Below are 16,740 nucleotides of genomic sequence, written 5' to 3'. Positions count from 1 at the left end.
GAAGTTTAAATTGGATCCTGTAGGAGACAGGAAGCCAGTGTAAAGAAGCTAAAACTGGGGTTATATGCTCTCTTCGTTTGGCACCAGTTAGCAGGCGAGCAGCTGCATTTTGAACCATCTGAAGACGATGGATGGTGGCCTGATCTAGACCATAATACAATGAATTGCAGTAGTCTAATCTGCAAGTAAGAAAAGGGTGAATAACACGCTCAAAGACGTTAGCCGGAAGGTATGGCTTTACCTTGGCTAGCTGTCTTAACTGAAAAAAACAGGACTGAACTACTGCACTCACCTGCTTATTCAATTTAAAAGAACCATCAATGTAGACGCCGAGGTTTTTTACATGTGTTTTACAATATGAGGAAAGGGCGCCCAGAGTGCTGTCGACACATCCTTGGACCACTGACATCCTTGGAAAGCTCTTTGGTCTTGGTCATGGTGCAGAGTTTGGAATCTGGATAGATTGATTGCTGCTATGGACATCTATCTTTTATACAGGTAACGGGTTGAGAAGGCTCCTAATGTCAACTCATTACCTGTATTAAGAAATCTTGCTGATACTTGTTTCCTTCATGAATATGCGAAGGAATTTATACCTTTACTGAAATGTGGGGTTTTTTTTGTTAATGTTCTGTCTCTCACTGTTCAAATAAACCTACCATTGAAATTATAGACTGATCATTTCTTTGTTATTTGGCAAACTCATAAAATTAGCAGGGGTTCAAATATTTTTGTCCCTGACTACAAAGTTAAGGTTTATAAAAACTGGACAAATTGATGGTAATAAAATACTCTGAGAAACCTCTGGTTTCAACAGCTGATATCCAGAACCTGTGAATGTTAAATATGGTCTTTCTTGCTTTGTGATACTCTGTCAGACTTTTACTGCATCCTGAGTTAATGTTTGCCGGGTTTTTCCTTTCTAATTTTCCATATAGGGAAACGCATGATTGGGTTGCAATTAGATGATTGACTTGTGTGATCGAGAAAATGTAAAAAAATTTTTACCTTCAACATTTTATTGGTTGCTTTTAGTGCCATCTGCTATACAGTACTACCTCTGCAACAATCATTCTTACACACACACATATGTGAAAATGGCAATAAAAAGTAATATGCCATGCCAATAAGCTATTTTTCTCACTGCTGAAGTAATCATGGCATGTAATGTAAATACCTAAATAACTTAAATAACTGAAAATTAAGTACCGTAGATGTAATATGTTGAGCTGATCTCTGAATAGGTCCACCCAGAGTAGCTACTTACTCCACAGCCACTACAAAACAGGCTACTACTGCAGTCCTGTGGTAATGAAAAGATGCGGCCCCTAGGTGACAGCACAGGCGCAAGTACCGCGCTGAGATTTTATACTCGGCGTAAAGAAAACAGCATACAAAGGGTGTACAAAGCCTGCTTCTCGTTACACCACAAATGATCAAATTATGGTGGCTAAAACTTTAGAATAACAGAACTGTTTCCATCCAGAGATTTTCCTGGTAGTCTGCTGTTTTCTTTCTTTCACGTTTGGATCACTTAGTGCGGCATTTTATCAAACAAAGCATTCAACACTGATTAGGAAACAAGCATTTTAATTTAGTTGATAGTTATAATAAAGACTTGCGAATGAAAAAATATATATATTTATTATTTAGGCCTCTTTAGTGGTCATGGGGGACTATAATAAAACGAAATTGGTGTTTTGTTGTGGTTTTTTGGAAAGATATAATAAATACCAACTACACGGAACAATTTATTGTTTGCTTATATTGGTTTGAATTATTTCACCAACACATAACGTCAGATTTGCTAAATTGTAGATTTTTTCCCCCTCCACCCTTAATTTTTGTTTTACTCAAGAACGTAACAACAAAATTTATATATTAGAAGATCTTTATTTTTTAACAGTAGCACACGGTTTTAAATTAAGGTCTTATTGTTGGAATTAAATTAATCTGGGGGAAAATGTGTCATTCCACCATTTTTTAAAAATCGATTAAACAGGTGTCAGACCACAGGTAGACGTCTTCCCCCCCTCCCCAGATCAAGATATATCAGCTGCATTCTTAACCACACAGCAAAGACACTTTGATCTGTTCAATAGTTTAAGCTGAAATCTTCTGGAGATCAGATAACAGGGACTATACACCTTAAAAAGCTTCAGTGGCTTTTGAAAGCAGATTCTTGTGGTCACCCCGAGGCGCTGTGGCTTTAGGGCTGGGCTGGAATTGCCTTATCTTGAATTTTCCATACTTCTTTTTTTCCACGTATTCATTAATTTTATCCTCCGTAACTTTATTTTTATTTATTTTTTTTACACTCAAAACTAGAATACAATGATAAGTTTAACTGTAGTACTGTCTCGGTTATAAGTCTAATTCTGTGCATCATGTTTGTTTTCCTCAGTGTTTTTTTTTTTTTTTTTTAGTCTTTCGTACCAGCTTTCCTCATATTAATAAATTAATGTACACGTTGTTTTACACAAACCGTATATGCAAATTTCCATAAACGGTTTGGCAATAAATTTTGATTTGTCCACTCAGGTGCAGTTCATTAGAGTGCGCATGCGTCCTGCGTTGCAGTCAGGTGAAGTCGGCAATGTAAAACTCATGGTTTCACTCATTCGCTGCAGCTCAGCGGGATTACTGCGACTGGAGCCTTGCAGATGTCTGTACTGGAGAGGATAGACTGGAGGGTGAGTTGGCTGCCTCCTGTATTTTCCTCTTACAGATGATCTAATTTGACCAAGCCTGTATCGTGTTTATCGCTTTTGTTTTATTACTTCCCACCATAACAAGGAGTTAAATTGGGCTGGTGCTGTTCGGGCCCGACACACTCCTCACAGAGCTCGGTAGACGATCAGCCTCACTTCATCTTAATATAGGTTAGCTTAGAGTCCGTTTTTACAGCCACACTCTTAAAAATTTGAACAATGAATTCATGCACTTCCACCTCTGTCATTAAATTTAACAAGCCTGACTAATTACAGCTGTAGGGTATAAAATGGCAACTTTCAAATATCACAAGCTTCACAGGGTTTCCCGTAAAAGTCACCTTGCAGATCAGCTCCCTGTTTTGTCAAAAACCACCTTGAAGATCAGGTCCCTGTCAGAAGGCGCAGGCATTGGGAGATTGTTGCGTGCGAGAGGCCACGGAGTGAGCAATAAGGGTGAAAAACTAATGCAAATTGGTTGACATCCTGCTTGAACAGGACGGAGGCCTGTGGATTGTCTTTTAACCTTCGCTGATTTAACTAGTAGCTTCCAGTTAAAATAACCTGAATATAGAAGGAATTTAAATTGCACCATGTTTGAGTGAACTACGGCATCAATAATATCCAAGCATATGAAAAGGCTAATGTAAAATGTAAACTTATAATTCTAATGCACTTATTAAAAGACTAAACTTATTCGTTTAATATCTACATCAGTGGAAGACTAACAGAAAAGTAAACTTACGGAGGGTCTTTTTTACACTGATCACTTTAAAAACAGTCTTGTTCAGAGTAGAATAAAAACGTAACCCTAGTTTAGGCTATATTAAGTCAAATTATAGCAATCATAGATCTACTCATAAATATATTTATTGTCTAATTTAATACGTTTGCATTGTGCAAACGTGCGCTCTCGTTAACCTTAAGACTGAGTCCCTCCTTATATAGCCTAAACCTTTACAGCAGCCATTTGGACACGACGTGGTAAGTAACTACAGGTGTTACTAATTACAAAATCTTCATTAATGTCATTAGTAGCGGCTGTGGCTGTACACTGCTTCACGTCAAAATGGTTGCTGCGGAAAAGGGCAGTTACAAATTCGTTTTTATCCCCAGCTTAAAGTCGCACGGCGCTATATGCGCTTTTTGAATAACCTGTGATTAATGCCAATAATAACAAGGTTTAACTCATCAGAAACTTTGAGTATTTTCGCTTGAGGCTACTGGATCACAAACCAGTGGAGCTGCTGATGGTTAAAACTGAAATAAAGGATGAAATGATTTTTCAGTAAAATTGCTGATAGGGTACTTTTTCCACCTCTTCAATAGTTTCTGCAAACAGTTTAAGTTATAAATTTTAAATTGAATTTTTTTTTGGGCGGGGGATTACAAGAGTAGATTTTCCGCCCAGTAAAGTTTATATCTTTCTTTCTTTCTTTCTTTCTTTCTTTCTTCAGTTACGAACACATATTGGAGCAACTTCAATATTACTGTGATCTCCATTAGGGTTGTTCACTTAGTAGTTTACTCACTTAGTTAGTAGACCTATCAATACAATGCAAATTTTGGGTGTTAAAATCAGTTCATAAACCAGCTTTGAACTATATTTCTTAAGTCTGGGATCAAAGCAAACAGGCAGATCACTAGGCAGAGCTCAGTCATTGGCTTCTGTGACACTTTGAATGTGTCCGGGCACGGATCCATTTTGTCTTCACACCTGACATCAGCTGAGTCGGCTGTCATTAAAATGACAGGCTGAGCATCAGGATTTTTCAAAACCTTACCGGTCGGCCAAGCGTGACTAACTTTCTTAGGTCCGTCCTGTGCCTGTTTCAACACAGAACAACATTTTAAATAGGGCATTTAAAAAAATAAATAAATAAATTGTGCTTGGCATGACAACAAGGCAAAGAGGACAAAAAGTGGCGGACTATCACAGCTGGGTGGAGAGAAGCCACGGGATTTCCGCACGTTAAGTTCACAAATTAAAATCTGACACGTACTGGTTTACGTATCAATTGATAATGCAAAACAAAGTGATAAAATACTAGAGCAGCCTCGGGGTGGCATAATACGATTTGAAGAACTGATAACAGGTGTTATTTTTATATCATGTATTTCCCCCCTCAAAGTCTGTTCTACTTGTCTTTTGATTAAAACCAGAGTTCAAAGAGCCCTCCTTCCGAGATACTATAAAGCTCAACAAAAATTTAAATGAAGTTAAGAAAGGGCTGCTTGCCGAAATCCTTTGAGCTTTAGAGCTTTTTGAGAGAATAATGCGGTTAAGCCCTCGGGCTTATTGCGGTTTGAAACGTACCACTGATATGAAACATCAAAATGTCACGGGCCTGTTGGAATACCTGTTACTGAATTAAGCATACAAACTGTAAGTACGCCTTGTCGTGGGAAAAAGGTGATCTTTAAGATTATAAAATTATCCAGTCGGTCAAAGCATAACCACAAGGTTTTAGGAATAAAAGGGAAACACACAGTAGCTTGGCTCAGTTTCCTATCACTGCATTTATGCGTAGTATGTATGCAGGCCAATAATAATTGACCTACATACTACTGCTACTACCACTAATAATAATAATAATAATAATAATAATAATAATAATAATAGGGTTTTACTTTTAGTGGTGGTGGTTTTAAGAACACGAATGTTAACTTTTGTTTTTTTGTTTTTACCTCAAATTAAGACGTTCTCCTGAAGGCTATTAAAATTAGCAGCTCAAACCGAGCAAAGTGATTGGTCTCTAGAGGCAATACACTGTGTAAAGCCTGCGTATACTACAGTACAAGGTCTCGTCAAGAAGCTCTCATTAACGTACAGCAGTAACTGCAACGTTTTCACAGGTTCTGTCTCGTAGTCGTAATATTTTACATGAGCACATTGTCCTGCAGTTCAGTAAAGTGCAATTTTGTAAATATATAAAACTCAAGAAATCATTTCTTTGATGACTGGCTAACAGATCTCTGCCCAATGAATCGCTTTAAAGCCCAAGAATATAATCATTAAACAGAACACAGTGCCCTGTAAAATTAAAGGTTCAACTACCCATGGGCCCGAGGAGATAAAAGAAGTAAAAATGTTAATGAGAAGCAGCATTTGCTGCAAGACACGAGGAATAGGTAAAAAAAAAAAAAAAAGAGAGAGAGAGGAAAATGGATATAGACTACACTGGGGATGTTTAATCCTTTTAATATTTGACGCCGTGCAAAGACGCGCAACAGACGGACCGAATTTTGATTGGACAATCACCCCGCCAATCAGGATTTTTTTATTTTTATTATTTTTTTTTCCAATTCACTGACATCATCGGACAGGGTGACGCCCACTGTAAGTAGCTGTGCAGATATAGTGAAATGCTCATGTTTGCACTGAACAGCACTGTTTTGTCCATAAGAGGGAGTCAAGTTTCTTATGAACCGGTTTCGCCCACTTTCACAACAGAAGTACTGAGCGCCTTGGCAGGAAAGGGGGGAATATTGCCTGACAACGATTATTTTTCTCTCATAGTGGCTGTGGAAACTCATATCTGTAGTTGGATACTCAGTCGGTAGGTCAGTTCGCCCTTCAGCCTTCGCCTACAACTTTGCCTCCTGCTGCAGCTGAAGAATAAGCGGGTTCATGACCACCAGGAAGCTGTTAATTTCTTCATACCTGGATTAACTCGCGGGCTTCTTTCCCCCCTCCCCCATTTTTTTTTCTTTTACACTTTTTTTTTTTTTTTTTAAATTTGCAAGAAAGAGACTTTTTCCTCAGCCAAAATGTTGTGGAAATTAGCCGACAACGTAAAATACGAGGATGACTGTGAGGTGAGTTTCGTAAGAGATGGCCTCCACTAAGTGAGATCAGTGGCACCGAATTTAACGGCAAGAAGTGGGTGCTGACTTTTAATCCTTTGGGTTGAAATAATCACGGTAAAATTTCGGAAGGTGACTCATTAGAAGCAGCATGATGTGCTGCACCAAGGGAGAAAAGTTAGAGTAAAGTTTGGCGAAACAGTGAAAACAGGATGTCGTTGTCAGAGTTAAAGCCGGCTATGATTCCTTATAAAATTAAAGTGGGGTCGTGTTCTTATTATTGTTACTCTATATACAAAATAAAATATGATAATAATAATCTGAGACGCTGATTGCTGCTGAGAATATTTGCATATTCTTGCAATAGCCACTAAGTACTAAGAAAAATTCCAAATTAACGGTCTCCGTTATTGTTTTATCCCGTCTAAATCCCATTTTTCAGTAGACATCGTGCCAGCGAATAATCTGACATTTTATCTCCTTGGGTGACAACCTGCCATGTTGTTGGCATCTTTCTCAGCCGCTTTGTCTCCTCCATTCCTTAGGAAAGGCACGATAGTAACAGCAATGGGAACCCACGGCTGCCTCACCTGCCGGCGGTCAGTCAACACCTCTACAGCCCGTCTACTTCCCTCTCACACTCGGCCAGTTCAGACTTCCAGCCCCCTTACTTTCCTCCTCCCTACCAGCCTATCTCGTACCCGCAGTCTAGTGACCCCTACTCTCACCTCGGGGACCCTTTCAACATCAACTCCATACACCAGTCGCCATCGTCGAACCAACAGCAGCCGTGGCCTGGGCGGCAAGGCCAGGAGGGGCTCGGCGCACACGGGAGGAGCGGACTCGCGAGTCAGATCCTAGGCTTGGAGGGAGGCTCGTCAGGGGTTAGGAGGGAAGGGTTCCGCCGACCGGAGCTGCTGTCTCCACACGCTCACAGTCTAGAGTCGTCGGTTATTGGCGATAATATGGGGATGCATGACATGGGACACGGGCTGGATGATGTTCAAGTAAGTGGATTAGATTTATATAATCACTTGACATTATACTTTTGAGGCAGAGGCGCGCAAAGACTGAGGCTTTGTGCTTAAATGGTTGTGTGAATGCAGTCGAAGTAGTGAATATACTGAAAAGTCGTAAATGGATGCATTATAGTGTGTTTTATTGCACTCGCCTGCCATATGGAGATTTAAAATCTCCTAAATGTTAATATAACCAAAGGTCACATATATTCAAAATGCTTCCAAGTTAAAGGTGCGGTAGTAGAAAATATTTCTATTATAAAATGGAACATATTACATTATATGCTTTGCATGAAAGAGACAGACTATGATTACTAATATCAAGAAAATACCCACCTTAGGAAAAAATAGTCTAGCTCAAGCATCTTATCAAAACAGAAAAACAGAAAAAAACAGAAAAAAAAAAAAAAAAAAATCTTATCAAAACAGAGCAATGCATGTGTTTACTTACTGCTGCTTCTTTTCTTTGTTATCAGCAAGTAGACGACCACAGTATAATTATGGCAGATCAGACGGTCATCAAAAAAGGTGAGTTGTGACATTTTATTTATTTTGACTTTTTAACTGTTAGAGCAATTAAAAAAGAAAACTGAAGAGGAATGCTTTTGTACAGCAAAATATGTGGTAATTACTAAAAAATGCTGGACCTTCATTTGTTGAACTCTATATACTTGGAAATGACATACTTCTATAGTGGCATGTCAGGGCACTCAGTGAGAGAGTAAGGAAAGGAGGCGTCTTCTGTTTGTACTTACACAGCATACAATGATAATCCATGCGATGCACTTATTTAAGCCCGATGTGATCCTTAGCCTATTCTGTTGAAGGTGCTTGAATGGATGCCCAGTGGGAAAGAACTGATCCCTTTCATATTCATCAGGCTACAGCTGACATGACATGGAAATTGAGCAATCTCACAAACTGTGTTGACTATGAGTTCCAAAGCTTTGGATCATCTTTAGGCGTGTTAAGCTCGCAATTGCAGCTCTTTTCAGTTCATGTTAGCAGGAAATTATGAGTTGGTCTTGAAGCTGTGTTTGGCTCTGCAGAACCAGCTTTTGGGTGGGTGTGGCATTAGGCTTGCATGTGAAGGACAGTTTAGTAATTTGTTGAGACTTGAACTGTTTTGAGGGAGAAACTTATTCCTGCTGTTTTGTCATCAGGGCTCTATTAAACACACTTAAAGTGAAAGATGAACCCAAGGAACATCATGTTATTATGAACAGTATGTGGACAGTGGACAAGTAGAAAATGTAATTTGCGTAAGTAGAGTTAAGTTTCATTTTAAAATGTAAACGTCACGCCTTAGTTTCTTGTTCATATGTATGTTAAACATCAAAGTAAAATTGATGTTTTTGATTTGCTGACAATGTCATATTTTGCAGTACAGTCCCAAAGTTTTATTCTTTGAAAGCATGCTAGTAATTATAGGGTTGCTTTGTAATATTGCAATATTACAGTACATAACAAGCAGCACGACATTTGCAGAGTGCAATAAACCAAACAGTCTGCATTTGTTACGTAAATCAGTGATTGCTTATTATACTGTTCCCAGGCTCAAGGGCACGCTATGGGCAATCTAGGGTTTCCACTTGTAAACAATGGCATGTCATTCCCAGTGATTTGCCGGAGAGGAGATTTAAAGCACTGATGTGACTCTGTCATTTCTGTCTCAGTATTAGGACTTCGAGGTGGCAGGAACCTTGATCGCTTACAGAGGACTTATTATCAGGGGGGAATTTTCGCGGGTGAGGATGAAGATAGCTGTTTTGTTTCGTAGTGTGCTGTACTGTTTTGTTTGTCTGTCAGTGCTTTTGTTGTGGGATGACATTTAAAAAAAAATCACAATGTCTAGCTCGATCAAAGACTGTGAGACCAATCAATTCACGGTTCCGAGGTTGTGGCTTAGATGAGTGACGGTCTGTATGTGCGTACCTGTTTGTGGATGGTGTTTGACGTGAGGGCATCATAGCTGTTTAACCATCAGGCATCCGATCTTTCCAAAACCACACATTTCAAAAGGCTTTAGATGTTTTTTTTCTTGTATATTTTGGCACAGCAGAGACTGGCTTTCCTCATTGGAGGAGAGCAGCATACGCATACTTCTGCTCGCTTTTCCGCACAAGACACAGAAAGATCAGAGCTTATGCACATAAACAGGAAACGTACAGATTGGTTTGTCTGATTTATTTTTTATGGATCATAAGTCTGGAATAAAGATTGACAGTAATTAACAAATCTGACTGCCCAACCACAATCTGTTTTTATGTTCTTTTGCACTACTTTAGTATTTAGCTTACAAACATTATTTTCCTCACTCTCCAGGGCCTGTCACTCTGCCTAAAGGAAACGCACTGGGTCTTCCCTTCCAGAAAGAGTCCCTGCTGGGCATGGTGTCAAATCCCACAGAGGTGTTTTGCTCCGTACCAGGCCGTCTTTCCTTGCTGAGCTCTACATCCAAGTACAAGGTTACTGTGGCTGAAGTCCAGAGACGTTTGTCACCCCCAGAATGCCTCAACGCATCGCTCCTGGGAGGCGTTCTACGCAGGTCAGGGCTCGGTCTCATTCCACGTCACAGCTAGACAGTATTCTTTTTCCTTGTGGTTCGTAAAAATCTTTAACATGACATGTGAATACATTTCTATTGATTCACAAAAAATAGGATTAACTAATCCAAAATGATGAAATGAAAATGAAATTTCTGGTTTCTGCAAACTGTTAAGACTTTTATTATCTCAAAAATAAACCATCATTAAGCTGTGGAAGGCGTGGAGCAAGTGATCTGTAGGCTAAAGCTTAGTAGCCCATGGGAAAGGCTCTTTTTAAAAGCACAGCTTGACTCTGTTGCTCCGGCTCATCATTTTTCCTCTTTTCTTTATTTTTTGCAAGGTTTGTGACATTCTTTGTGTTGTGTGCAATTTTGGGTTCAGTGCTTCCATTGGGGATAGGTTGCGTCAACATTGTTAGTACCTACCTATTGTGTTTGTGTGCCTGTGTACGTGATTGCAAATGTTAAACTGTGCCAGAGCAGTTGACCTTATGGCACACATGGTAGTGCAGCAGTCTGTTGAGGGACTTCGAGGTTACAGTACATGGTTAACACTCCTGACTGGAGCATTTTGTACTTGGAGTGCATGTTTACCACTTCCCATGTGCCTGTATTAATGCTGACATGCACCCACAGACCCACATATACAATCTCTTTTTTTTTTTTTTTTTCTTCTTCTTTCTTAAAAGTAGGTCACACAGCAATAGGACTATCGTTAGTAGTGGGACAAGAGGGAGAAGGGGTGGGGGCACTCAAACACACATGTCTCTCCAAAGATGCGCCCCTTCTCACCGACCACTGAGGGGGAGAGCTTGTCTGCCAGTCATGCAGAAAACTGAATTGGCTATGGCAAGTGGAGAGTTCAAGAGCTTCTGAAAATGCATTTATGAGTTATACCTCTCTGCTGTGCTTTTGAGTGGAACATGAATTGTTTCAATATTTTATTTTAGGTCAAGAGAATCTTCTTGTAATTTATTTTCAGAAGTGTTTGAGACTATACACATGAATGTGTGTTACACAGGTGTACAGTACATATCTTGTAACTCTTGGTATTTCTTTTAATTTATGGTCTCAAGGGGGATCAAATAAATAGTCATAAATGACACAATAACCTTTTAAAACTCCACTGATAATTTGATGAAAATGTCAAGACAATATGTGAATGACCTCAATTTCTTTTTCTCTTTATACAGAGCCAAGTCAAAAAATGGAGGCCGTTCTCTGAGAGAAAAGCTGGACAAAATTGGGCTTAACCTGCCTGCAGGAAGAAGGAAGGCAGCTAATGTCACTCTACTTACCTCGCTAGTAGAAGGTATGACACATTAGTCATTTGCCCACAGTAAATTCTCGCACTATAATTATGGTTTGCAGTGGCTGGAATGTCGCGTTAGTAGTATGAGAATGTGGGAACGTTAGTGTATTGGCATTGGTATGTGTGTGTTTCACTTCTTGTGGAAAGGGTAACTAAAGGCAATGTAACTGCAACCTTTTTTTTTTTTTTTTTTTTTTTTTTTTCCCCCTGTGTTTAATGTGCCAGACTGTCAGCTACACATTATTTGGTGAGTCATAGTGGTTTGGAAAATTTAGCCAAAATTAGGTTGACTGAACTCGTATAGTGTATAAAAGACTGAGATGACCATTTTCCATCTGAAATACTCAAAAGAAACAACAAACCTCAGCACTAATTCTGTTACTCCATTGAGCATGTTGTCTTGTATTACCTAGTGTGCAAAGTCACCTCTGAAACTCAGTTGTGTTAGGGAAAATTAATTGTTCCTGTTGATGGAAAGAATACTACCAGGTCATACAGCCCTGATTTTTATTGTGACTGTTTTCTGTTGCTGTATAGTTTGAATGACAACTGCAGTCATACCTCAGTCAGTGACATTTGATTCTATCATCCCAGTATCACTTTAATCACATTTACCTGCCGCTGGCTATAGAAAGATATTATTTTATTTTTTTCCCTCTCTCACTCCCCACATGCCGAATTTTTATAAATGGGGTGATGATTCTGTGCAGGAAGATGACTGGAGGCCTGTGTTATTTAGAGACCTTCAAAGCTGAATTAAGCCTTGTTATCTTGTGTTCGGCTTGCCAGGAGGGCCAGCTGACCTTAAAGCTTGTGCTTCTGAATAGCTGCCAGCATTTGAAGACTTGTACATGTCTATCAATAAGCGGTGTTGTTGGCATCTCGGGGCCCGTTTTGGTAGCATTTATTCACATAATCCCTTTATGAACATGCAAGTCGAGCCACCCTGAAGACAAAAATGTATCAATCTGCATAGCTCTTCTTACCTAGAGTTAGAAGAATGACTGCAGATGATTATTCTGCAGTTCAGCTGCTTCACTTCTTATGCCTTCATGCTTGTGTATATCTGTTTGAAAATGGGACTATTCATGTAATGCTCTTAAACTAGTAAATTGTTCTGCTCCTGGACAGCTTAACAATCTAGTATGTCAAAGGATATGTTGTTATAATATTTGTCTAAAGACTAATATGAATATGTATTAGTAATATATTTATTCACAAGTATTAATTTGTGGTTAGCAATAAAGTTGCAACTTGAGTGTTTTCTTGGATCTACAGAAAACCTGTTTTTGTTTTTGTTTTTTTTCTTATATGTAATATTATCTTTTTCTTTTTTGTCTTAGGTGAAGCTGTTCATTTAGCAAGAGACTTTGGTTATGTGTGTGAGACCGAATTCCCTGCAAAGGCAATTGCTGAATACCTGGGTAGGCCACATGTGGAGCGGAATGAGGCTAACTCGCGCAAGAACATGCTCCTTGCTGCCAAGTAAGTGTATTTTCAATCATTGTTTTAATTTACATGCATTTAAACACCTAGCAAAGTGGGATGTAGCAAGACAACCTTTTTCAAAAGCTGGTTTTAAAGTATTTGATCAATAGAAAGCTGTATTTTCGAAATTATCTGAAGTATTATCCATTTTCCAATTAGGTCACAAATCTGTACATATTTCACATCCTTAGTTATTCTGCTTCTCTACCTACAGGCAAATCTGCAAAGAGTTTACTGATCTGCTCACTCAGGACCGCTCACCTTTGGGCAACGCTAGGCCTGCTCCCATTCTGGAACCTGGAATCCAAGGCTGCCTGACTCACTTCAGTCTCATCACTCATGGCTTTGGCTCTCCAGCCATCTGTGCTGCCATGACCTCGCTTCAGAACTACCTGAATGAAGCGCTCAAACAAGTGGACAAGATGTACCTGAGCTCTGGTAGCGACACCCAGGGATCCTCAGACAGTGGAAGTAAATCTACTGACAAAATGGACAAGCACAGGAAATGAGAGCTTAAAGGAGAATCCCTATGAACCTGAGATTCCCAGAGTCACTTAATCTTGCTGCCCCGACTTCCCTTTTGGACCTTTTTAAAAATCAATATTTGGTATTGTCTTTTTGAGAGCTGCATTTGTGTGTGAATGTGTGTGCTCACACTGTAAATTTATAGTTTGACAGGTTGGGGATTTTTAACAGCCTGTCACAGCAGGCTACAAATCAGTTACTGTTGGCATGCGTGTTGAATGCTCTGGATTTGTCCTAATGGGAGCCCGCTCTGTGAAAGAGTAAAGCCCTTTTCAGACATGGCATGTGTGGCTTCTTCTGTCTGCTAAAGCAACAGGATTGTCATTTAGTGATAGTTCACTTCTATATTAATGTTTGTCTTGCCTTCATTCACACAAACCAGTAAGAGGAGAGCAGCATGGCATATGTTATTTTTCACACGTGCAAAAGATTTGTTTTTGGCAACAAGTCCTGCCATTATGAACTGGTAAGGTTTGTGCATTCAGTTCTCTCTAAATTTGCCACGGACAGCAGGGTCTGTGTGATGCATGCAAGTCGGGGAGAAAAGGAAAAAAGTATACATTTATGTTCATATTGCTGTTTAGCACAGTTGCTATTTGTCATAAGCTAGTGAAACTACAGCCATGACTTTTCCAGAGAGGTTACCAGGGTGTACATTCATACACCAAAGTAATGCGATAAAATACTGTTAAATTCCTAGCAAGGAGTACATGCCTAAAAAGGGGATTAATACATGCCGCATCATGCTAGCCACTATGCAGTTACATACAGTTGCTAGTGGCCTACTGCTATAACCACAGGGCCTGCATTTTGTTGAAGAAGATGAGGGGGAAACAAAATGCATTCTGCGACTATTTTTTCCACCTCCCTTGTCTTTCTCTCTTTTTTTTTTTTTTTTTTTTTTTTTTTTTTCCCCCCTCCCTCATCTTCCCTAGAGGACATCATTTCAAGATGACTTTCTGTGGCTGTGAATTCCTCTCAGTTTTCTCCTTCCTCCTCAGTCTGGGGGCAAATCCACTTATTTCCTGTGTCTCAATTGACTTGCAAAGGACAGTTATGTGTGATGGAAAAATCTTAGTTTTCTTTATTTTTGTGCTTTAGTTGTACCATTAATTCAGAATGGATCCAGTGTTATTGTGTTTTTGTTCATGGGAGTTGATTTGAAGCTAGATGAGAAAAGACAGTTGGTTTTCTCATCTCAGCCTGTGCTCTTTCAGAAACCAAAAACTTTAAAGTGCCCCCATTATGCCAATTTAGAGGCTCATTATTTTATTTTTGTGGTTGTATACTGCTACAGCACATCTCTTCACCCTCTGAAACACTCAGTATTAGTGGCTGCATTAGGTTTTAGTTGACTGCTTTTTTTTTTTTTTTTTTTGGTGAGGGCATGCCAAACTAGCTGCTAGGTGTGCATTATGGCACCATGTTACATAGTGATGTAAATGACAAAAAGAAAAGTCTGGACTTCAAATTATGCATTTCAAGCAGTTTAGCAGCACTGGTTTTTGCAGGAGAGAATAACTCACTTTGATGTGGACTTTGCAAACCCTTTTTCTCATGTGCAAAAATGATTTAACAGACTACATGATAGATAAAATCCCAGAATGCATAGCAGGGGCACTTTGAATTTGCTATGACAGAAGCCTCCTCAGTGTTTGTGGATTACAGGCGTTGCCGTGGATCCATTGTTACTCAGTCTTACAACACATACAGTACATAGTCGTGAGAATTTTTGTTTGTTTGCTTTTACTTATTAATTTTTTGTGAACAAGTTATTAAAACAACATCCAAATTGACACTAACCTACCAACAAGCCCACTTCTGCCAGGTTGTGTGTTGGTTGTGAGAATGCGTGCGTAAATGTAAATATTTCTTTTAAAAAATGTTTTTAGAAATTAAATTCCAAGCATAGAATTTTATCCAGTGTCTTGTCCTGGATGTAAATATTTTCTAATTTATGTTGTAATTTAATGGGCTTGTGTAAATAATGGTATCAGTTTGGTGCATAGCTTAACTTTTTATGACGATGTGTTAAACTTTTGTAAATCAGTTAGGTTTTTTTTTTTTGTTTTGTTTTTTTGTTTTTTTTTATAAACTAGACTTTAGAAAGTGGGGATGATATACATTTTTGAAAATGTTTAAAAAAAAAAAATGCTGTTTTAAAGTTTCAGGAAAAAAATAAATGACAGCCTCAAGCCTGATTTAGTGAGTCAGTAATGTTGCCTAGGCCACACACTTTTTTTTTTTTTTCTTTTTCTTAATGGATAGCACTTTTGTTCTGTAGCCTCTTTTTCAGCAATATCACACAGATGATGGTTAAGTCATGTGTTGAAAAACTTTCCTATTAATAAACGGCAAAGAAAATCCCCTACTAAACTAATGAGAACAGTAGCCATCATTATGTGCTCTCACTTAGCTTCACAAATAAGCTGTGTTGCTCAGTAAAAGCACAGACCTCAAAAGTACATCATGTGATGAACAAAGAAGTGCAGCTTAGAGAGGACAAATGGGTTGTTTATGTTAAACTTGGACAACTATTGAATCGACTGTACTAACCGTTCAGCATTCAACGTCTATCCTCTGCAGCTTGCCAATATTTCCTTTACATATGTTTGGAGCAGGTGTGCCATTAAGCCTACTTGCAAGTTTCTTGGGGAATAATGAGATGCAAATTTGTGGCTGCAGCAAAGAATTTAGTTAAGAGAAAAGGAAGTTAGGCAGAACTGTCTACTTGTTTCATCATCACTTGTCTGTTCAGGCCTTGCTAATTTCAGAGGTTCATCTGTTTGTGTTTCACGTAGGTATGAGGGGCCGTACAAACAAATTCATTCTTGCACTCTCACATACATATATTCTTCTTTCACATACATATACTTTCACTCTCACATAGTTTTATTTTAATTTTTATATTTGGATATTTTTATTCTCATGTTTACACATATTTAAAACACACATTGCAATATTGTGCTCTTATAAGTTCTTCAGCAAGCTATCTATGGCGTTATTTTTGTGCCACTATTTTGAGTGCACGTAAAAAGAAGTTTGCAGGTGCAAGTGTTGCAGCTTGAAAGAATGAATTTTGGCTTGTACGGCCCCTCATACGTAGGAGTAACACTTATATGAATCAACATCGAACATATAGCTGAATTGAAAGGTATAACAACGGCACTGAAATGCACAAACATATATGACATCAGTGTTTCTCTTTATGTTTTATATTAGCTTTTGGGGTCAGTGGGTGAAACGAACATTTCCCAAAAACCAAGCCACAGGTTATAAAGGAAGCAGCAGCAGCAACTACCTTGCAGTTAAACAAGTATCAGCCTTTCC

The 16,740-nt window shown here is 38.8% G+C and overlaps 1 protein-coding gene across 4 annotated transcripts; it reads left to right on the top strand.

The window, feature by feature from the left end:
- The first annotated feature begins 2,113 nt into the window (after positions 1–2,113).
- Positions 2,114–15,611, top strand: tfap2c (transcription factor AP-2 gamma (activating enhancer binding protein 2 gamma)). Of its 4 annotated transcripts, none has more exons than XM_026166888.2 (8): positions 2,114–2,693; positions 7,064–7,525; positions 8,014–8,065; positions 9,214–9,285; positions 9,863–10,085; positions 11,279–11,397; positions 12,741–12,882; positions 13,100–15,611. In XM_026166888.2, exons 1-8 carry the CDS (start codon positions 2,664–2,666, stop codon positions 13,392–13,394), a joined length of 1,395 nt encoding a protein of 464 aa, XP_026022673.1. In that variant the 5' UTR covers positions 2,114–2,663; the 3' UTR covers positions 13,395–15,611. The 4 variants fall into 4 exon arrangements, with proteins under 4 accessions (XP_026022673.1, XP_026022676.1, XP_026022672.1 ...); XM_026166887.2 differs by lacking the exon at positions 2,114–2,693 and adding an exon at positions 5,617–6,530; XM_026166891.2 differs by lacking the exon at positions 9,214–9,285 and having other exon boundaries at positions 2,121–2,693.
- Positions 15,612–16,740: the final 1,129 nt, after the last annotated feature.

The sequence above is a fragment of the Astatotilapia calliptera genome, chromosome 5 (assembly GCF_964374335.1).
Source record: "Astatotilapia calliptera chromosome 5, fAstCal68.1, whole genome shotgun sequence".
NCBI classification, from domain to species: domain Eukaryota; kingdom Metazoa; phylum Chordata; class Actinopteri; order Cichliformes; family Cichlidae; genus Astatotilapia; species Astatotilapia calliptera.
The sequence above is the reverse complement of the archived record's forward strand: the minus strand, read 5'-3'. Positions and strand labels throughout refer to the sequence as shown.

Coding starts and splice junctions, on each gene's coding strand:
- tfap2c (XM_026166887.2), top strand. CDS start 6,483: ATGTTGTGGAAATTAGCCGACAACGTAAAATACGAGGATGACTGTGAG. Junction 6,531..7,063: donor AATACGAGGATGACTGTGAG/GTGAGTTTCGTA, acceptor TCCATTCCTTAG/GAAAGGCACGATAGTAACAG. Junction 12,883..13,099: donor AACATGCTCCTTGCTGCCAA/GTAAGTGTATTT, acceptor CTCTACCTACAG/GCAAATCTGCAAAGAGTTTA.